General features: G+C 37.9%; 1 protein-coding gene across 4 annotated transcripts in view; it reads left to right on the top strand.

The window, feature by feature from the left end:
* The window catches only part of ASCC3 (activating signal cointegrator 1 complex subunit 3), a 579,719-nt gene that overhangs the window by 447,775 nt on the left and 108,653 nt on the right, over positions 1-23,291 (top strand). For all 4 annotated transcript variants that reach the window (XM_050949220.1, XM_050949219.1, XM_050949221.1 and 1 more), the window contains 8 exons: positions 915-1,013; positions 1,607-1,775; positions 9,394-9,614; positions 12,331-12,416; positions 14,158-14,324; positions 14,448-14,593; positions 14,710-14,830; positions 16,351-16,493. In XM_050949220.1, coding sequence (XP_050805177.1) covers positions 915-1,013; positions 1,607-1,775; positions 9,394-9,614; positions 12,331-12,416; positions 14,158-14,324; positions 14,448-14,593; positions 14,710-14,830; positions 16,351-16,493 — 1,152 coding nt within the window. The remainder of the gene's footprint in view (positions 1-914; positions 1,014-1,606; positions 1,776-9,393; positions 9,615-12,330; positions 12,417-14,157; positions 14,325-14,447; positions 14,594-14,709; positions 14,831-16,350; positions 16,494-23,291) is intronic.

Here is a 23,291-nt window from a genome sequence, read left to right on the forward strand (position 1 = left end):
TCTGTGCTGCTGCTGGCAAAGCACTGCCTTCAGAGCTGGGTGCCCAGCCAACAGCTGCTGCTCTCCAGCCGCCCAGTTCTGAAAGCAGCACAGAAGTAAGATGCCAATACCTTGCCCAGGTAATGGAAAATTCCTTCCTGACCCAAAATATGGCAGTTGGATAAACTTAATGCATAGCTGTGAAGACTTCCAGAGCCCTAACGCTCAACACGATAAAGTGGCAAGACCAGAAGCATACTACAAGCCAAATGGGAGAATGGGAAAAAGAATTGCTCCCCGATGCCAAAACATGGAAATTATCCCTGGCCAGGTATCAAGCCCTGTTAATACTCTTTCCTCCCACCCAATCCAGAACCAGTTACTGATAGCATATCAACACGCCATCTAATGCAAGGCCCAAAGATGTTGGTAGTCATAGACGTTCTTGCCTGAAAGATTAGTGGGGTTCAATAAAAACAATTTCTACTGGAGAAGCCTGCATGGAATTTGGAGGGAGGATCACAAGTTGAAGGAGGAAAGAGTTTTTGGAAAAGTCTGTCTGTGTGCACGTGGCTTGAATGCTAGCTGCAGTTGCAGCACCTGAAAATAGTTCTCTTAATAAAAAGACAAGTTAGTTTTAGAAATATGGAGTCCTCCTATGTTATTACCCACTATTTGATATTTGAAATACCCACAGGGACAGAACATTCACTCCTGCTTATATAATATATAATGTGTCAAACTGGTACAATTATAGATGACTAATTTCAGGTGGAAGGGTTTCATCAAAAGTTTTACATTGCTCCCCTGATTTCATCATATTTTCTTTGTAAAAAGTAAACCCACATCATACTGAAATATATCCCCAAGTATCTGGTGTATTCTGAGAGGTCTATGGGGTACTTGTAACGGGGGAACCTTTTCCCTTCTTTTAGGTGCATGGCACTGTTGGAGAGCCCTGGTGGATCTGGGTGGAAGACCCCACTAATGATCACATTTATCATTCAGAGTATTTCGTCATTCAAAAAAAGCAGGTAACTGTGTCCTTATGCAGAATTTCAAAGCATGTAAGAAAAAAAAGTTGGCAGATAGTTTGGGAATAATTATTATAAACCTCTGTGTTGTCCCAACCCTGAAATATATACAGTAACATCGCCAAATTTTCAAAATCCTTTGTCTGCCTTTCAGTTCTTAGCATCTGCTAAAATTGGTCTTTGACGTGGATGGTCACTAATATTGTTACAAAAATGAAATCCTTTAAAGGATTTGGCTCTTTCTTTGGCGGACAGTTACTTGCAGATGAAAAATCAAATCTATAATGCTTGTTTTTATTAGGATTGTAAATACACGTTACTCACTGCTCTTCCATCCCAACAAATAAATAAAATAACTTCATGACCAAGAGCCTTATCCTGTCCCTTTTGAAGCCAATGGAAGCAGAATCTTCCCCTGAGGTTGAAAAGGGAGGGATCATCTACCTGTTATCTGTGCTTTCTACACACATACATGAACATACTGTACTTCATGTTGTGCATGCACTTTTTTCCTTGTGTTGCCTGTGCTTGTGAGAGTATGGCAAGCTGTTTTAGCTGTTCTAAGATGATTCTCTGTTCTTTGTTTACATCAGGTCATTGCTAAAGAAGCTCAGCAGCTGGTGTTCACAATCCCTATTTTTGAACCTTTGCCTTCCCAATATTACATTCGAGCTGTATCTGATAGATGGTTAGGAGCAGAGTCTGTTTGTATCATAAATTTTCAGCATCTGATTCTACCAGAGAGACATCCACCTCACACAGGTAACGTTATAACTAGAAACCTTATTGTTTTGTTTCTTTGAAGATTTGTTTCAATTGGTCTTGTTAATACAGATTTTCATTATTTCTGTGCAATAATAGAAATCCAACTCCTTTAGTTTTACTGAAAAAAGTATGTGTAGGGAAGGGTTCATTTTTTTGTCATGCATTTGTTTGTATTTTTGAAGCTAACAACCCTATCGCTAACTTTAAATATGTTTGTCTTCACTATCAAGAAGCTTCATTCTTCTTAACATATTCCTGCTTTTTAGTCACTCTGTGCTCAACATCAAGAGCAGGAAAAGTATTATTTTATCATATAAAATAAGCCAAATTGTGCATTCTCATTTTTCTTAAATTGAGTTTATATTTTCCATATGAGACTGCAAAATTATAATCTTATGTCTTAATGTTTCTCTAAAATTAAGTGTATTTTATGGATCCCCATTCCTCTAACATTTGGCAGAGGAGAGCAGTTTATGCTGAACTTCTTTATAAACTAATTTCATTGGATATACTATGCCTGTCTCAAGGTTTACTCAGCCAACAGTTCCTTTCCTCCTTGACTGTCTGCGGAGCTGAACTATCTGTTGCTTTAAATACTGGCTTGTCAGTTCTTCTGTTTTATTTCACATAATAGATAATGGTTTTAAATGGTAGCTCAAACTTTCATACAAGGCTTAAGAAATATTTGAAGTATTGGATTATTTATTTTTCAATTTTTCTTGTGCTCCTTTAGTACAGTAGATCTCTGAAATATTTTAGCATCATCAAAAGATGATCATTATTATATTGATGTATACTTTCAGGTAGCATGGTCTCATCGGACTTATTATATAGTCACACGGATGAGTCCCTCATATACTCTGTGTTCACTCCATGGCTACGTCTGTATTTACGGTGATATGTAGAGTACAAGTACCGCACACCCTAGCATGGGTATAAATAGCAGTGTACATAGTGAGGCACTGCTTAGTGAGTAAAGAAAAGACACGCCTGAACCTTAGGGTATATATCCTACATGGATGTCTACATGCCCAGGGAGTACTTCTCACATCTACCGTACTATTTTTAGCAGTGTAGTGTCCCACTGCCTTCCTGCTGCCAGAGTCTTTCCCACCACAGGGAAAGCTCCAGCAGTGGGGAAAGGCTCTAGCAGGAAGAAGGTCCTTGCTGCCGGTCTTTCCTTGCCGCAGGGAGTTGCCTTAGCTTTTCCTCTCTGCCTCTCCACTGCCAGAGCCTTTCACACCACAGTATGGATGCCAGCCTACTTTTCGCTGCAGCATGTAGCTACGCATACCCTACACACCACCACAAGTGTAGACAAGGCATATAACCAATTATCTTAACCTTAGTGAATGATTCATACTAAAGTGAATGTAATTTCAAACTCCAGAGAGGACAGGGACCTGAATATAAGCATAGATACTCTATATAATATGATTTATTTTGGAAAAATGAAAGGTTAATATATCCAAGGGGAAATCAATTTAAAACACAATGGGGAAGAGTAAGCTGAAAAACAATATTACTGAAAGAAACTTAATGTATGTCTATACAGCAGTGTGAGCTTCGGATTAGTGTGACTCGGGTCAACTGACCCATGTAAAGAAACTCTGGGCTTGTGCATCTGCATTGCATTTTAACCTTAGGTTAAGGATTTTCTGACCCATGATCAAACCTAGGGCTCTGACATCCATACTGCAGTGCACAGACCTGAGTCAAAATAACCCTATCTCAGAGTGCATAGCGCCCTGCTCCTATGTTGACACTGTAGCCCTCTGAATGTGTTGCACTGTGGGAAAACTCTACTGCCCACCTTGTCTCCTGTGACAGTGCGATTGGTGGGACTTGGGTGCCCATAAGGAGCACATGATACATAAACTGCATAATTAGCTTCTTTGGTGGCTGTTTCACTAGAATGACAGCAGTTTGAGAAGGCTTTAAACTGAACTACTATCTAATCTGTGCATCAGGCTCTCCACCTCTTGGATAAGTCACCCTGGCAGGAAAATGCCCAGGTGGACCTGGTCTGAGGCTAATTAGGACATCAGTCTCCAAGGCTTTCAAACCAGTAAAGTTAAACTTGGCAATTTTTAATCTTTGAAATGGGCTGTTCAATAAAGATGTTGTTTGTTTGTTTATTTTTGTCTGTCTGTTTTGAAGTTTGACATAAAATGTAGGTTTCAGCAGAAAAACACACCAGTGTGGCTGCTGCCATCTGTGAGGTGGTGAAGTGCTTCCCCAGGGACTGGGGTGCAGTGTGTTCTAGCACCTCCCAGGGGTCCCTGCAAGGCTGTGGGGAAGTTTTGGGGCTGTCTCCCACTCACTGCCCACATACTGTGTGCTGCATGGGTGCTTCTGCACACACAGCCCCAGAGAAAGGGGGGCCCAGGAGCACGGGACAGAGAGCAGACAGGGATTCCAGCAGGAAGGACAAGTGGCTGGGGTATTGAGGTTTATCCTCTCCCAGCCATGTTGAGCCAGGCACTCTGCCACTCCCCTTCCCTGCAGGGCAGCTGCTTAGTCCCTACTCCATTCTCTGGCTGTTGCTCCTGACCCCAACCCCCACCCTCCTTGGGGCTGCATGTGCTACCCCAGTCAGCTCTCTTTGCAAAAGCTTCTTGTTTCATCTCTATTGAGAACCCTGCAAGCTCTCTGATAATGTGCTTGCCAGACCAGTGTGTAGGGTGACCAGATGTCTCCATTTTATAGGGACAGTCCTAATTTTTGTGTCTTTTTCTTATATAGGCTCCTATTACCTCCCACCCCCGTCCTGATTTTTCACATTTGCTATCTGGACACCCTACCAGTGTGCAGTAGGCAATGGGTTAAAGCTGACTGCAGCTGCTGCTGTTTGCAAAGGGAGGTGTGGCTTCCATTTGGAATAGAGTGCAATTGACTGCACCACAGATTGTCGGTATAGAGAGGACTAAGGAAGTTACCCCAAGGAACTCTGGGATACATCTGAAAGACTTCTGGGACCCGAGTCAAGTTGGTGCCATGTGCACAAGAAACAGGTCCTGTTTTAACACAGACTTGGGCCCTCCAGCCCTTTGAGGGCCCTAGATTCGAGCCTTGGGTTAACACAATTGGTATGTGGATGCAAGGGGGGTTAAGCTTGAGCTCAGGCTTATATTGCTGTGTAGACATACCCTGAGTAGTGAGAGTAGGCAGTAAATTAGACATGAACTTGTACTGTGATATTGCAACAAGGGAGGACACTGAAATTCTAGGCTGCATAAACAAAGACATTACATCTGTGTGTCTCTGTTGTGGTCATATTTTATGTTCAGTTCTAGCCACCTAAATTTGGAGAGAGAAAAATAACAAAAAAGATAGGAAGCTAGAAGAATTTGTGGAAGAGACAGATTCTGCCCACCTTACTTAAGCTCAGTGTGGGTTAGAAAGGAATAATTATAAATGATTGAGTTCCAAGTAATTTTATGTTAAAAATTACTAAAAATATTTTGTTTAGGGAAGCAAATGGTAGGCCAACTCTTATGAATTGTTTCTCTTACTTCCAACACAGGAGTGTGACTCCTACTGTTTTAACTACACCCTGATTGACACTATGATTGAAATAAAGCAAAATCGCGATTATTAACCGTTATTATTTTATTAGTAAAGAGGAAAAAATAAACATCAGCACAGCACAAATGTCAGAACACAAAGTTATTTGCCGTCATCTTTCTATTGACATGCTGTTGAAGATTGGTTTAGATGACACCTTCAGCTTCTGAATATGCAGTCTGACATGAATATACAACATTTCTAATTACCTTTGCATTACTGATGGGAAAATCTCAAATAAGCTCTTAAAGTTAAAGTTTAACTTTTTTCTTTTTATTCAGTTTCTTTTCTGAAATATTCCTTCAATTTTATTAGAGTTCAACAGGACATGAAATTCTGTTTTCAAAAAGCCGAATAATCCTATTCTTTATATACAAGCTTTCACTTTTTTAAAAGCCTTTTTAAATTAAATCATTCTTAAGGAGAGTCTTTAGCTTAAAGAGTTGTTAAAGAAGTTATTGATTCTACATGACAATTTTAGGAGAGATTAATCTTCTTGTCTTCCAGAGTTGGGTTGTGAGAATTTCTGGAGCACTGCCAGTAATTAGTTTCCCACAAATATAAATATTTTATATTTAAATAACTTCTTATTTTAGTAATTAGTTTAGCAAGGGTATGAGATTCCATGCTGGGGCGTAAAGCATTTTAGCATTTACATAGCAATGATGTTAGGAGTTTTACATTGAGTTAACATATTTGCAAATACGCATTTCACAAAGATGTTTGCCATTTCAACACTTACAAAATAAATAAAAGGTTTTAAATATTTCCAGCTGCACGTGTTTTTCCTATAGGCTTTAAGTTTTTAGAGTAATTTATAAAATTCATTTCAACAAGGTTATTTCTAGACTTCTTTGTGTAGGTTTACTCAGAATTTTTCTTAGAAGGATGAAAAATCCCATGCTTACCTCTAGATTTATTGTTCTGATAACACAACCCTACATTCCTTTTTTATAACAGGGTCTTATCCTAAAACATGAATGTTTTACATGGTTTATTTTCGTGAGATAAGGATTACATTCGTACAAAACTGGTATCTTATACAAAAGGAGAAATCCTAGTCTAGATAAGACGCTCTTAGGGGTTTGTCTGTTGACCACAGCTTCTTAGAATTACAAACTGATTATTGTAGCAGTTAAACATCTATTAAATAGCTTGTACAAAAGTACAAATTTCAATAACCAATGCATCTTTTAAACATGTCACAAAATAATATAATAAAAAGTTAAAGCAAAGTAAAGTTTAAAATGCAGCTTTTTAAAAAAACTCTTTGAGGTAATAAACATGGTTTTATGGCTAAGGAGGGATTATCTTCTTTACATTGGCTTGTCCTATGGTCTCAAAGCCTCCTAGAATTTCTCTGATTAGCCTGAACGTTCGTCACATAATCAGCTAAACATAATGTATTTAGTTATGTTGTCAAGCATTCTGGCGATAACATACTTCTCGTTATATCTTAATATTCAGTAGAGATACAGAGGAGTTTGTAATTACCTAATATAAAAAGAAAATAATAGTTTTATTAATACCATTTTTCTATCAACATTGAGGTCTGTCCATTACATCAGTAATACCTTATCAGTTCCCATTGGAAAAGGTGGGCGTATTCATCAAATAAGGTACTACTTGATTGGAGTAAGAATCCGTCTCTTAATCTTGTCTCATATATTCAGAAACTGCACTGACATATTGAATAGTACCTTTCTGTTTGAATTGTCCAATTGAAAGATATGGAAGTATTCAAAAAGTAAAGTGCTACTGGGTGTGAATAAGAACGTCAGATTGTGGCTCTAAGAAAGTTAAATGTGGCAAGGAAGTGATTACAGAGGGGCGATGTAATATTTTACCTACTGATGAGAAGTTCGGAAACCAAAGAAGTAAACAATTATTTAGAGAGATGCTATACAAAGGGATTTAGCTATGAATAATGAAATGAAATTAAACAGAAAATTGAAGATGTACTGATAAGAGTTGTCAGGTGGTGAAATGGTAACCCTAAGGAAGCAGTGGAACTCCCATTGCTTAGGACATGAAAACTAGACTTGACAAAACATCGGTAAATGTGCAACAATCCTATGTTGCCATGAAAAGGGCAACCTTATGTCTTTTCTAATTCTGACTTATGAGATTCTTTATTTCTGAGGAGACTTTGGGGAGAGATTTACATATGTATGAAATGATTCATCTTCTAGTTACCTTGATCAAAGAAGTTCAGTTGTTTATAACAGAAGTCCAGTCAGTTTCCAGGCATTTATTCTTGAGCATAGAAAGCACGGGACTATGCCTTTGAAACTAGGTTTTCGGTCATCAGCTTCATCAAAACCTAATTCCCATAAGCAAAGCATAGGTGTAAACAAATTGAGGACATGTAGGCTTGATCACGTTTTTCAGAGGATGCCTTTGGGACTTAAAATATTTTTAGCATTAGTCTTTCGCAGCTGGAAATTTAACCTGGTTGTAATTTTTTTTTTTTTTTTTACCAAAAAACCTCCAAAAGCCAAATAAATAAATTTTAAAAATTGAATTTTTTCTTGAAAAATATCTTGTTGAAAATTGGAAACATTTGACCAGCTCTACTAAAAGTGTATTTATTATAGCAGAGAGATCTCATACAGCATCATGCATCCAATTTCAACCTCAGCATTCGTGACTGAGTCGTGTTTTTTGGCACAGAAGCATGTGTTTGTTTTTTTCTGGATACTTAAAATGCCTAATACATTCAAAGTGCCTGATGTCATTGTAAAGCCCTTCCACTGTAATCACATTTAGCTCATTTAGAAGTCTGAAGTGGGAGCATACAGAAATACTCACTTCCAGTACAGTATTTTCTTTTGGCATACATAAACTCACATGTGTTTGTGAAGTGTTCAGCTATTGTTATAGTGTACCTGTACTGTCTATAAAGGCATGTGTAACCTTTTTACCTAATTGACCATAGACTACTATTCAGAAAAAATGGTAAGATATTTACACATCACCGGTTATGGAGCCCTTAGGATTTATGGTAATTGATTTCAATTCCCATCTGGTTCCCACTCAGCAGTGAAGTACATAGAGGCCCTGTTGAGGGGGGTCGAGGGGGAACCTTTTCTCCTCTCAACAGACCCCAAGAAATTACAGATTTAGTGGGAATGATAAAACAGACATAAGGTATCAGTGAAAAGCATGTTAAGAATATTAGGCGTCACAACCTCAGCAGATTTTATGACTCCTATGGCATACCTTAATGTGGGGCACCCTGAAAAGACAATGAGCTCTCCAACCACAAAAAAAACTTCAAAGAAAGCATCTGCATAACAGAATCATTTCAAGCCTCTTTAATTTTGGTAGGAAACTAAATCTAACCTGGTTATATGTATAAGCTTCCAAATTCCACAATCTCTAATTGTTTGGATAGCGAATATCTCCAAGATATGCCAAGAGTCATATATTGAAGGGATATTTGGGTTTTGTATGTTTATTTATATCTCCTTATCTATCTCTCTCTCATTTTAAATAACTATACGTAAAACATATATGTATCCCTCGTTCATATTATTTCATCAGCTGTGGAAGTCCTTAGAGGATCATTACTGTGCCACGTAAAAAAACAGAGAAATGTGTTCCTTGTAACTGGATTTTAGGGACCGTGGTGTCTTCCATAAATCATTTTCACTTATCTTTGTCCTCATAAGAATTGGGATATGTTTTCATTGGTATAGTCGCTTTAGATCTAATTGGGTATAATAATAAAAAGAAAAAGCTTTTGATGAACAGATGAATCTGTGTAAATTACAGACTTCAAAGCTCACAGAATGCTTAACAGTGGTACCTTGAGGGGAAATGTCAAAGAGCAAACCAATTCTTCATTATTTCTCTCTGAAGTCCTTATGATCCCAAATTAGAGCCCCATATAGTGTAAGAAATTACCTATAAGGAGTTCAAAAAAAAGTTGTTTCCCATGAAAGCACAAGTTCATACCTAACCTCTGATTACTTTAGTCTTATAATACGATATTTTACAAGGCTGCATATTTTGACATGTACTAATGATTACTCCATAATTTTAGAACTACTGGATCTTCAGCCTTTGCCTATCACAGCTTTGGGATATCGAGAGTATGAAGCCCTCTATAAATTCACCCATTTCAACCCTATCCAGACGCAGATATTTCATACGCTCTACCATACAGACTGTAATGTTCTTCTTGGAGCCCCCACAGGCTCTGGAAAGACTGTCGCAGCTGAGTTAGCCATCTTCAGAATTTTCAACAAGTATCCCACGTCTAAGGTTTGTGAAATGTGTACTAGAAATATGCAATATCTGTATACTTCTTTCAGCAATCCAAAACTTTACAAAAATGAGTATTACTGTGCTATATAAATAAGCATATTCTACCATGCTTTAAATGCATATTGGGATGCTTTTTTCCGGGTAGTCCTCTGCATCCATGATGAATTTCTTAGTGGCTCTTTGTATATCCTTTCATCTCCTTCCATCAGCAAGGTTTTGCTTCCCAGCTACCACATCCTTCCAAGTGAGGATAGCTGGCCAGATCTCCTCCTTATATGAACAGATGAGTTTCAGAAGCAGTAATTCAAGCTGATTCTCTGTCTTTTCAAGCTGATTTTCAGTTCTTCTTAGAATATGCGAGCTTCAGTGCTTAACAATCAGATGAACGTGACTTTGTGTGAAATTCACCTCTCATGCATAAACTAGGGGTGAAGGTCCCAATTTGTGCACCCAGACGTGGACTTGACCACTGTGTCTTAGGCATCAAAGTTGGAAAGTTGGGTTCTCTGGCTGAATATTTTTTAAGATGGAGCTCCTGTAAGGTGGGTGCATAAGTGGCTGGAAAACCATTCCTAGAGACAGTTATCAGTGGTTCACAGTCAAGCTGGAAGAGTGTATCAAGTGGAGTCCTGCAGGGATCAGTCCTTTGTCTGGTTTTGTTCAGTATCTTCATCAGTGATTTAGATAATTGCATAGAGAGTACACTTATAAAGTTTGTGGACAGTACCAAGCTGGGAGGGGTTGCAAGTGCTTTGGAAGATAAAATTAATATTCAAAATTATCTGGACAAACTGGAGAAATGATCTGAAGTAAATAGGATGAAATTCAGTAAAAAGAAATGCAAAGAACTCCACTTAAGAAAGAACAGTCAGTGGCACACATACAAAATGGGAAATGACTGCACAGTAAGGAGTACTGCAGAAAGGGGATCTGGGGGCCATAGTGGTCCACAAGCTAAATATGAGTAAACAGCATAACACTGTTTCAAAAAAGCAAATATCTCTCTGGGATGTATTAGCAGGAGTGTTGTAATAGCAAGACAGGAGAAGTAATTCTTTTGCTCTACTCTGCACTGATTGGGCCTCAACTGGAGTATCATGTCCAGTTCTCGATGCCACGTTTCAGGAAAGAGGTGGACAAATTGGAGGAAGTCCATAGGGAGAGCAACAAAAATGATTAAAAGTTTAGAAAACATGACCTATGAGGAAAGATTAAAAAATATTGGTTTATTTAATTTAGATAAGAGACAACTGAGGGGACATAACAGTTTTCAAGTACATGAAAGGTTGTTACAAAGAGGAGGGAGAAAAATTGTTTTTGTTAACCTCTTGGAATAGGAGCAATGGGCTTAAATTGCAGCAAGGGAGATTTAGGTTGGCTATTAGGAAAACCTGCCTGTCAGAGTGGTGAAGTACTGGAATAAATTGCCTGGGGAGATTGTGGAATCACCATCATTGGAGGTTTTTAAGAGCGGGTTAGACAAACACTGTCAGGGATGGCCTAGATAATACTTAGTCCTGCCTTGAGTTCAGAGGACTGGACTAGAAGACCTCTTGAGGTCCCTTCTAGTCTTATGATTTTATGGAAGTCAATTAGATGATTTAGCCACAAAATTCCCACTGAAATTTGCTTTGGAAATCTCAACCTGTATGTGTAAACTTGTTAGTAATAGTTGAGGTGGACAAAGAGAGAATTGTAAAATACTGAAAAAATATAAGACTTGAATGCATCCTTAGTTTATCACAGGGATCGGCAACCTTTGGCACATGGTCCGCCAGGGTAAGCACCTGCCCACTCCAGGCCAATGGGGGCTGTGGGAAGTGGTGGCCAGCACGTCTCTCGGATGCGGCAGGTAAACAAACCGGCCCAGCCCACCTGGGTGCTTGGCTTACCCAGAGTGCTTACCTTGGCAGGCCGCATGCCAAAGGTTGCCGATATTGGATCTTCATACCACAATAAGCAGCTATTAAAGGAATATTAAGAAATCTTGCTTAATAAATCAATCTTCAAAATTTATAGGTCAGATTATCTAAAGTGCATCTGAACTTTTCACACACTCAGTACATGCGTATCACTTTTCACACATTCAAATTATATTCATGCTTTAGAAAACCTGACTCTAAACCTTTAAATGAATACTGTAAAAGCTATACTCATATACTTCAGCACACAGAAGGTACTTCTCTGGGGAAGTCTTGTGAGGTTCTTTAAAAGTAGAAAATTTTAAAATTAATTTTAAATGATTTTAGTGATAAAATTAAAGAGATGGAAATTATGTAAGATGATGATATACTAGGAATTCTGGTTATTTTTGTTTGGATTTGGTGCATTAATTTCAAAATCTTAGTTTTCAGGTTTTAGGTTCTCAGCAATAAATGATAATACTTTATGTAGGTCATTTTATAATGACACATTTGTTTTCTTTTTAAAGGTGTAATGATAGTGTTACAATTTTATAAATTACTTTTTTTTATTAACATATATATGAATGTTATGGGCTCAAGGAACAAAAGAATTTTTGCAAGTATTAAGTCTATCTTAATTAGAATCCTGTTGTAAGTTACTAAATGTAATTTTAAGAATTATGTCTTAATCATTTATACTTAATAAGTTAATTCAAGTCCTTAGAGGCATAAAAGAAAAAATTCTTTGTAAATTAAAATTTTACACAGCTTTTTCTTGTTTCATTCTGCTTTTGTTTGTGTGTTCACAGGCAGTATACATTGCTCCCTTAAAAGCACTGGTACGAGAGAGAATTGAAGATTGGAAAGTCAGGATTGAAGAAAAACTTGGTAAAAAGTATGTTTCTCCCAGAAGAACAGTCCTGCAAGTGTGGAGAAACTCTGTTGAATATTTTGTAGTATCTAGCTATTTAGTCAAATTGTACCAAAGTTCCCCATAAAAAGCCTGAATGTAGCATAGCAAACACACACTACATAGAAAAAAATAGATGGCACAAAAATGGAAGGTAGTTGAATACATTGCCGATTTTCCTTGTTTTTTCTAGTTGGACAAGCTAACAAATAAGTTCAGTTTCCCTTTCTATTATCTTTGTCTTTTTGAAGTTGCAGTTCAGAATTAACCTTCCTTCAAAGATTTATTTCCAGGATCTCTTATAAATTGCATAACGTATCTATAACAGTGTGCTAGTATGACTTTCCATTCTTGCATTCCTCCATTCTTGCATTTTTTTGTGCACCTATAATTACCATTGGCATCACCGGGAGTTTGGTATATTCAGGAAGTGCAGGATTGCCATCTGACACAAAACGTATGTGAGTTTTAGTCCTTTCTAAAATTATCCATAATTATCAACAACTTCCAAGTGTGGATTATTTATGGACAGATTTTGTGATCCTTACTCATACTGATTAATAATTTATTCCTCATGGAGTTTAATGGATTTAAATAGAACTACTCCTAGGAGAAGGTACTGCTCTGTGTGTAAGTATGTCAGAATGCGGCCTTTACTAAAAGGCAGTTATTTCATTATATTTTCTTTGTGGTTTCTTTTAATGGGGTATGTGAATAAATTAATTTTCCTGATGATTTCAAAAGTTTTTTTTTTTTTTTAAATCTCAAGGAATTATTTTCTTCGTGAAATTAGCCCCATAGCTGGTGATGTAAACATTGATTTGGGAAGATAAATTTTACTACTTGGAATTTTTAGGAAGTTTGAAATTAGGCAGTATAACTGGCAAAGAAGTTGCCATAAAAATGTCAAAATAAAAGGATAACATTCAGTCTAAAAAAACCAGCTGTTTCAAGGTTAGCCTAACCTAAGTCAGTAAACTGGCATAGAAGAAATGGGATAAGTGTCAGACCAATGAAATGGCAAGCTAAACCCCAACAGCAAGATTTGACTCCAAAGTAGTGCCAAAAATGCAGAAAAAGAAAAGGAGTGGCAGATTTCAGAAAGAAGAGAGAGGACCAAAACTTGGTTAGGAATAGAGAAACAAATAAGTGGCATTTTCAATGGTAACCATCAAAAAAGAGTGAGTTTCAAAGCCAAGAACTATAAGGACTAAGTTAACTGTCCCTGCTGCAGAGTCCTAATGGAACCTAACAATTGAGAGCAGAGGTGCTGCTATCTAACCTCTCACAGTCAGTCATCACTGCAAGGCAGGTTGTACAGGGCAATGTACAGCCACTAGAAGATCTATAGGAAAGGTTATGAAAGGCTGTTTTGACTTGCAATTAATATCCATGGTAATATTCATTTATCATCTCTTTTGCATCAGTCTCTGTCTTACAAAGTCACAAATAGTTTTGGACATCCAAGTAAACTTTTCTTTCTCTATGATATTGCTAAGAAAAGTAAAATAATTCGAAGGTAAAGAAGATTAAAGGCATATTTACTTAGATTTTTTTTAAATTTGTTTTTGTTTGCCAGCGCCATTCAGCCAGGAACACCAATTTTATTTTTTATTGTTGTTTAAGGGTTAATATTGGGACACACCTAACCCAAGAGGTTAGAAAGCTTCATTGGTTTAAAAATTGAGTTTTATCCAGTCACAATGATAATTTCATTCAATTACAGGATAGTAGAATTGACTGGGGATGTGACTCCTGATATGAGAGCTATTGCCCAAGCTGACCTTATTGTAACTACACCGGAGAAGTGGGATGGGGTCAGTAGAAGTTGGCAAAACAGAAGCTATGTTCAGAAAGTTGCCATTCTCATTATAGATGAGATCCATCTGCTAGGTAAGCATTGTTTTTTATCACAGTTGTTGCTGAATTTGAAAGTGTGTGCTGAGAATAGACTTGCATGGAATTCTAAACATTTGAACTTATTACATTTTAGTGCATTTTTATCTTATTACCCAGGGGATGAGAGAGGCCCAGTACTGGAAGTTATTGTGTCTCGAACTAACTTCATCTCATCTCACACAGAAAAGCCTGTAAGAGTAGTTGGTTTATCCACAGCATTAGCGAATGCAAGAGACCTTGCTGACTGGCTAAATATTAATCAGGTATGTGGAAAATTTCTGAAGACATTTGTAGACATTTGTACATATCTGTGCTGTACATAGTAATATTTCCAAAATAATTTAAGCTTCAACTAAAAGTGTTTATATTTTCACTTTAGATGGGTCTGTTCAACTTCCGACCATCTGTACGTCCAGTTCCATTGGAAGTACACATTCAGGGCTTCCCTGGCCAGCATTACTGTCCTCGCATGGCTAGTATGAACAAACCTGCATTTCAAGGTAAAAACCAAGACATTTCATACATTCAGTTAAAAAAAAAGCCGGGTGGGGGGGAAGGAGTGGGATTCTAACTGTTTTTACATAGGCCATTTGAGGCACATTTACAACATGTGCTACTATATGTTTTCTTGGGGTGTTCAGGGGAGATCTGTTTCTCTTGATGACCCAAAAACTATTTATCTCAAACATCACGTATGGTGTTAATGCAGCATACATCAGAGGAATGTAAACATATTTGGAACAGAATCAGTAAACTTTGTGATTATGAAGAGAGATGTTCTAAAATGAAAATGTATTTTCTCTTAGGGTTCAGCACTGGAAAAACACATTTTTGTAAAAGTATTTGAGATTTAGAAAGTAGTGAAACCATTCACAGTATTAATCTGATTCGGTATTTTCTCACAGATCACTGTATGTAAGATTTAAAAAAAACACTTTCCATTCGTCTAAATATGCTTCTGTTCTCAATTTTTTATTCTTAACAAAGCTGGCAGGCCAGACAAATCTCAGAAAAACCCTCATATTTTATTGAAACATGTTTTGTTTTGGTTGCATGAGGAATATTTATTATATCAATTAAAAATAACCTCCAAAATAAATTTTGTAATGTGAACTGCTGTTGATAGTGAGGTGACAGTTGTGAGGTAACTTTTTAGCTACTCTAATTAGCCTTATGACAGAAGCGAAGTATTGATTGTGGACTAGAGACCAATTTTGGCAGTTGATATTATTTACACCTCCACAGGAGTATTGTACAAAAACACTAATGAACAATAAATCTGTCTTGGACTTTTCAGCCACACCTGTTCCTGAAGCAACAAAAATCCATTAGATGTTGAGCTTTTTAAAAAAAAAAATATATATATATATATATATATATATATCAGCATCCATAAGCGTAAGACATACAAGTTGTACTATATATTTATATAATCTTACAATGATATACATAGATGTATGTAGATGCATACACATAAACACAGAGAGAATATTACCAGCAAATTGAGAGAGAATATGTTATGGTGGGTAGTATAGCGCACTTGTTTTTCATATATTAGGGATGAATGTGTAGTACTAATTGGTAGACTGAAGCATTATATAGGAAATAAATCATGCATAAACATCTCAAACATACGTATAACATCATAGAGAGAATATCTGAAGCTGTGCATATAAGCTGTTTGTTTACTTCTAGTAGCTCATGTTATTCGAAGACCTATAGAAATTTGATTTATTGAAGATTTGCTTTTCCAACTTGTTTGACAGAGTATTGTCATGGCTGTATCAGCATTTTCATTATTATCCCCATTTCTAAGGTCATAAAAATGTACTGTAATCTGAAAATGGTCAAACGTAGATGGTTTTTAAAAAAAAAAACATGATCAGTTTAAGTAATTTGAATTAGTTATTCAAGTGCAGAACTAATGCTTCTAGTTGCAATGCTAGCAATAGATGCTGAATTGGGAAATTAAGGTATCTGGCATGGATGGATTCACTGTGAATTTTTTCTTTTCTAACAGCTATTAGGAGCCATTCTCCAGCCAAGCCTGTTCTTGTGTTTGTTTCATCCAGACGTCAGACTAGACTCACTGCCCTAGAGTTGATTGCTTTCCTGGCTACTGAGGATGATCCAAAGCAATGGCTGAAAATGGATGAAAGAGAGGTACATAAATATAATGAGTCTTAGTTGTGTGGGTTTATTTCATTTTTTCAGTATCAATTTGAAAGGAAAGTAAACCTAAAACACAGTGGTTTTCCTTGACTTTTTTTTTAAGGCCCAATCTTGAAAACAGTTGCACATATGCTTAATTTTAAGTATCTGACCATCCCACTGACTTCAGCGTTAAGCACATACATAAATCTTTGCAGGATCAGGGCCTTATATTGTAAGCTCTTTTATTTTTTTTTTATTTAATGTTAGCAGTAGTACAGTTGAGTTCAGGACCTCATCATGCTAGGCATTATAAATACATATGAATTTAATTCCACCCTTGAAATTAAGTTTGCTGGTGAGATTCAATCAAAGCAAACTCTGTGAAATTCAATACTTCGCCATTTACACTGTTGTGAATTTTCTAAAAAAATAAATAGTGATTTACACAATGCCTCAATTATTATATTTAATTTTCATTATTATCCTTAGTTACATGTTCCACGGGACCCCGGCCTCATTCAGTGCACAGGATGGATGATGATCAGTTAATGAGTAGCCATTCAATATTTTGTTTTATTCTCATTGTTCAGTGAATGGCCGCACACCTTAATTACTACACACTATTCAAATCCAGTTCTGAAAACAGAATTATTAATTTCCTCATGGGCTTTTCTGTGGCACTTGTCATTATAGTATCCAAGTGCTTCACAAGCAAACATTAATATAATTTATCTTCATAACATACATGTGAAACAAGGGAGTGGTATTATCCCCATTTTACAAATGGGAACTGAGGCATAGAGAAATTAATGTAATTAATTTTGAGTGCCCAATTTGAGATGCCATGGGGCTGATTTTTCAGAGTACTTAGCAGTATATACACCTCTGCCCCGATATAACACTGTCCTCGGGAGCCAAAAAATCTTACTGCCTTATAGGTGAAACTGCATTATATCGAACTTGCTTTGATCCGCCAGGAGTGCGAAGCCCCAACCCTCTGGAGCACTGCTTTACCACATTATATCTGAATTCATGTTATATCATGTCACGTTATATTGAGGTAGAGATGTAGTATTTTTTATATTCAAAGCACAGTGCCCATTGACTTAAGTTATATCTGTGAGTGCTCAGCACTTCTGCAAATCAGACCCAGGGTCTCAATGTGGGCACCCAGAAAATGAGGAACATACAATTAGTTGTGCCACCTGTGAAAATTTGATTTAAGTGACTTACCTAATATCATATAGGAACTCTTTAACAGAGACAGGGATAGAATCCCATTCTCCAGGGCAGCGTTCAACAGCCTTAGCCATGAGACAATTCTCTCTCTTCCTGAATCCCCTCCCTACTTCATTCACTACACTTCTGCCAATTTTTGCAACAAATGAGGGAGGGTCCTACAGACAACTGCCTCCTTCAGTACACAGACCTGATTCACTCCCCTGAGAAGGGTCCTATGGAAAAAATAGTATGTGATCATGTATTTTCCACTCCATGCATCTGATGAAGTGGATTCTAGCCCACGAAAGCTTATGCTCAAATAAATTTGTTAGTCTTTAAGTTGCCACAAGGACTCCTCGTTGTTTTTGCTGATACAGATTAACACGGCTACCAGATGCACAGTTGGGGAGAAGGTAAAATTAAGGTGCTTCATTTAGCAACCTGAATGTTCTTTTAATGTAATTTTTGTGTGTAATTTCCCTGGTTTTTAAAAAACAGAAATTTCATCATGCAGCATCATATGGACACCCTCCTGCATCATCAGCAGAATTGGAACTTTTCAGTACACTACCCAGACCTCTGCCAGTTGAGCTAACAGAATCAATGATAGCAATAATAGGCTGGCACTTTCTATGTACAAAACATGAAGCATTACATTTCTAGGTCACCAGTTCAAATCCATCCCATGTTCATGGTGACAAAGAGTTACTAGTATCTGGTAGCAGCTCTGTGCAAAATTGCCTCCACGCCAGAAAAGCTACCACAGTTGGAATTTCCACCCTTGTAAAATAGTCTTTGCAGTGAGGCCATGGTTTGTGAATGCTAGTGATCCCTCTATATTCAGTTTGAAACCCATTTAAGTCAGCCATTTGCTGGGGAACCTTGTAGACTGGCACTTCTCATACAGTACCTGTTGTCCCAGGGGAATAAAAAGCTATCGTGGCTCATTTCAATGGTACTATATCATAACCTTAGTCCCAGATTTGGACCTTAGCGTCCAAAATATGGGGGTTAGCATGAAAACCTCCAAGCTTAGTTACCAGCTTGGACCTGGTACTTGCTGCCACCACCCAAAAAATTAGAGTGTTTTGGGGCACTCTGGTCCCCCTGAAAAACCTTCCCTGGGGACCCCAAGACCCAAATCCCTTGAGTCTCACAACAAAGGGAAATAATCCTTTTTCCCTTCCCCCCTCCAGGTGCTCCTGGAGAGGTACACAGACACAAGCTCTGTGAATCCAAACAGAGTGAATCTCCCTCTCTGTTCCCAATCCTGGAAACAAAAAGTACTTTCCTATTCCCCCAGAGGGAATGCAAAATCAGGCTAGCAATCCAACACACAGATCTCCCCTTGATTTCTTCCTCCCACCAATTCCCTGGTGAGTACAGACTCAATTTCCCTGAAGTAAAGAAAAACTCCAACAGGTCTTAAAAGAAAGCTTTATATAAAAAGAAAGAAAAATACATACAAATGTTCTCTCTGTATTAAGATGATACAACACAGGGTCAATTGCTTAAAAGAATATTGAATAAACAGCCTTATTCAAAAAGAATACAAATCAAAGCACTCCAGCACTTATATTCATGCAAATACCAAAGAAAAGAAACCATAGAACTTACTATCTGATCTCTTTGTCCTTACACTTAGAAACAGAAGACTAGAAAGTAGAAACTACTTCTCCAAAGCTCAGAGAAAGCAGGAAGACAGACAAAAGACTCAGACACAAACTCCCTCCACCCAGAGTTGAAAAAATCCGGTTTCCTGATTGGTCCTCTGGTCAGGTGCTTCAGGTGGAAGAGACATTAACCCTTAGCTATCTGTTTATGACATACTAAATTCTTATTGTTGAAGCTCTGCAGCGGAAGAGGTTAGAGCAGGCGACTGACCACTCTCCACAGCATCATCCCTGCTGACCCCATAAATAATCAAGCAGTCATCCAAATGGGTGTTCATGCTGTTTAAAACAGTATTTAACTCACCCCAAGACCTCTGTGCTTACTACTGATCAGCCACAGCAGAACTCAGCCTGTGGCAGCACAGGGGTAGGGGGAATAAATGAGGCTGACATTCTTGTGGGATGGCTTCTGCCACCACAAACCTCTTCTCATGGTTCTTGGAGATACATGGGGTTAGGAGATCACACCACCAGAAGCTCTGTACAACCTCAAACTCCTGTCCCTTAAAGAAGCACTAAGTAGGAGACTCAACAATGAGAGCCATAAAAAGATTTCCTAGTTCTTTGGCTGCTCTTATGTTTGTTTGTTTTGTTGTTGTTGTTTTGTTTGTTTGTTTTTCCTTTGGGAAGGAGCAATATGGCCATTGTAATTACCTGAATTACCACTTGTACTGGATGCTGGGAAATTTCCATCCAAAACACAGTTACCCACAAATCCCTATTATATCTGCTTCTGTTCTTTGCAACCAACCAGGCATAAATCACAGGCAAATACTAATGACTTAGACAATATACATTTCTTTGTATTTTGTATTTAGGCTAAAACGTTTTCAAAAATTACCAAAACGTCAGGTTTGCTAATCCTAAACGCCGGTAAATTTAAATGACTAATGAGAGAGCCCCCTCACATAGGAGTTCACGCCATAATCACTGGACTCAAGTTCTGCCAATCTTCACCAATTGCTCAAAATGTAATTTGGACAGAAAAATATTGTTTCCTCCACGTGGGAATAATTTGGTTCTGCCTCTACTGGGCAGAAAATACAAGATAGAGGGTGCCATGTACATTTCACTCCTTGGATGTAATGGGAAATGGGAATCTTAACTGCCTCCTAATAAAGTAATATCTAAAACACATCTACTTTTGATACTGCTTTTCTGCAGCTGATGACTAACTCACTGAAGTGCAACTTTTGTAAGGTTTGTGTTACAACCTTAGCTTTAGTTTAGACCAGCATAACAATTTCATTTCACTAGAAGACAATGAGCAAAACAGCAACACAAAAGGCTTAGCTCAGTTGCTCCTGCACTATTTGTGCCAGCTTCCTGCCCTTTCAGGAAGCTTTGAGATTACCTGAAGTTTACACAAGAGAGAGAAGAACAAAGAAGAAATTCACTCACAAGTAGAATATGCTATTGGCCCTAGATGGTTGGTACTAATTACCTTTATATGGTCCCTCTGAGTGCAGTTGGAGTCACCGAAGGCACTTGCATTAAAACACCCTCTTTCATAAACAAGAGGGACCTAGTTGGAGGATTATCTAAGAAGTATCTTTGAAACTTGCTCCTGACCCGTTGACCTATCAGGTCCAAAATTTCTTTGCATGCTGTGCAAAGCCATCTCCTTGACTTTTAAATAAGGGGTGGATGGGAGATTGGCAGAGTTTGGGTCTACCTCAGTGGTTCCCAAACTTTTTCCGCCACTTATGCAGGGAAAGTCCCTAGCGGGCCAGGCCAGTTTGTGTACCTGCCGCATCCACAGGTTCAGCCAATCACGGCTCCCAGTGGCCATGGTTCGCTTCTCCAGGCCAATGGGAGCTGCTGGAAGCAGCAGAACAAGTTAATAAATATTGTGAATGACTGTGGGCTAGCCCTATATTTTTACATCTCAGCACCAGAACACAGAAGGCAAGCGTTGTGTGTTATATGTTACAAAGAAGATCTTGCAAAGTGTCTTGACATTGGTTATATTCTTAAATGAGAGCAAAAATGCAAACAAGCTCTGTTGTGATTTATTTTTCGTAATGTTGGATCAAAATATATTTTTTGAAATTGAGGAAGATTAATCTGTAGTTTTGGTCTGGTAAGAAGACATGCTGGGTTAGTCTAAAACTAATGCTTGGAGCAAAACAAATCCATCTTGTAGCATTTTTTTAACCCAATTTTTGTGCGGTTTGTTTTTTTACTTGAAAATTCTAACAACTTCAAATTTAGACTGAAATCAAACCCAGAGTATTAAACAAAGCTAAAACTGGCAGATGCCTAGCTAAGCCTTCCTCAAGTGTTTCACAAGTCCACCTATCAGAACAGACTACATAAAAAAAGAAATTGTTGTCCACTGGCTGAAAGGCTGTCAATTTTTCATGTTTAGACATAGGCTTGGAAGAATTCGATTTTTATTGGTAATGATTGTAAACAACTGCCAAAAAATGTTTTCATCAATAATAATCAAAATTTATAGATAGGCAAAGTAAGAAAAATGCTGCGTGAAACTTATTACAGTTTGATTTGAGACTATTTACTTTGTATATTTTAACATGTGATTCTGACAATTTGTCTTTTGATGATTGTAAAGCTTTAACATTTTGATTCTGTCTGTCATTAAATAATTATTGTATAATCCGCCCTAACTTCCCGCAACTATGAAAACTTAAATTGATAAATAATGCTCAAAATCCATCATTTTGCATAACTGTGAAAATATACATTGATAGAGAAAATGCTTCAAAATAAACCTTGATAGTCTCTGCCAATTTTTTTTTTAAATTGTATTCTGCCAAGCCTATTTATGCATTGCAAACCATTGTTTCTGTAGTAGCTGCTTGCCATCTAATAGCTTTATTTTCAATGAATTTGCAGTTGGTACAAGTGAAGTATCTTGTGAGATTTAACAGGAGAGTATTAAGTAGGGAAAATGTAAACTAACCATTTATGTAAACAATTGACATCTTCAAGCTTTACTCTAGACTTTAGTGGTTTTCTTTTGCCTTCAGTTGGATAGTAAATCTTATTTGTATAATATTTACTTTAAAAAATACAACAGCACTCTTAGAAAACTCCTGGATTAGTTTTGTTTAGTGAGAATCCATGCCTGTTCCCTGGACAGGAAGCAGTGGGAGCCTCACATCCACTACCAGCTGATGCCCCTCTGTTCACCTAACAAAGGGTCCACAGAAATTGACTGCACTCACTCTGGCAACCTTCTTTTGAATGGAGAAGGCGGTGGGGTGGGGTGGGGCAGGGCATTCGGATCGGGTTCTTCATCTTTGTGAGGCAGAGAGAAATACACATTTGTTTTCCGGATCTATGGCTGCAACACGCTGTGTAAGAGCTAGGTATTATTAATTGCTGGTGATGAGTGGGTAGGCCAGAATGGCCCACTAGGAGATCAAAGCCTCTTTCTCCCTCTGCCCTCCTTGGATAGCCATGGGATGATACACTGCCTAGCAGCAGCTAACAGCTCTGGTTTGTAGCTGTCAGCCAGGAGTGAATTGTTCAAGCTGATCGCTCATTCACTCCTTTTAATTGCGTAAGAGGCAACCCCACCTTTAAAAAGAACAGGAGTACTTGTGGGACCTTAGAGACTAACAAATTTATTTGAGCATAAGCTTTTGTGGGCTACAGCCCACTTCATCGGATGCTCTGAAACCCCACCTTTGAGATTTTGAAAGAGATGCTGCCACCTCAAGGTCACAATTTATCATATACAGCAGTAGGACTGGGCAGCACCATGGATTGTTACCCAAACAGGAGGTGGGGTTAGGCAACTGCCTGGGAGATGGAGGGAAGGCATGGGGAAGGGACCAACCCTTCCCTCTCCTCCAAATTGTACTCACCTCTGTGGAATGAAGCTGTGCTGCTGTTTCCATACAGCAGAAATTAGTAGAATCAATTTGTATCCCTTAATTTTGTT

The sequence above is a fragment of the Gopherus flavomarginatus genome, chromosome 4 (genome assembly GCF_025201925.1).
Source record: "Gopherus flavomarginatus isolate rGopFla2 chromosome 4, rGopFla2.mat.asm, whole genome shotgun sequence".
Taxonomy (NCBI): domain Eukaryota; kingdom Metazoa; phylum Chordata; order Testudines; family Testudinidae; genus Gopherus; species Gopherus flavomarginatus.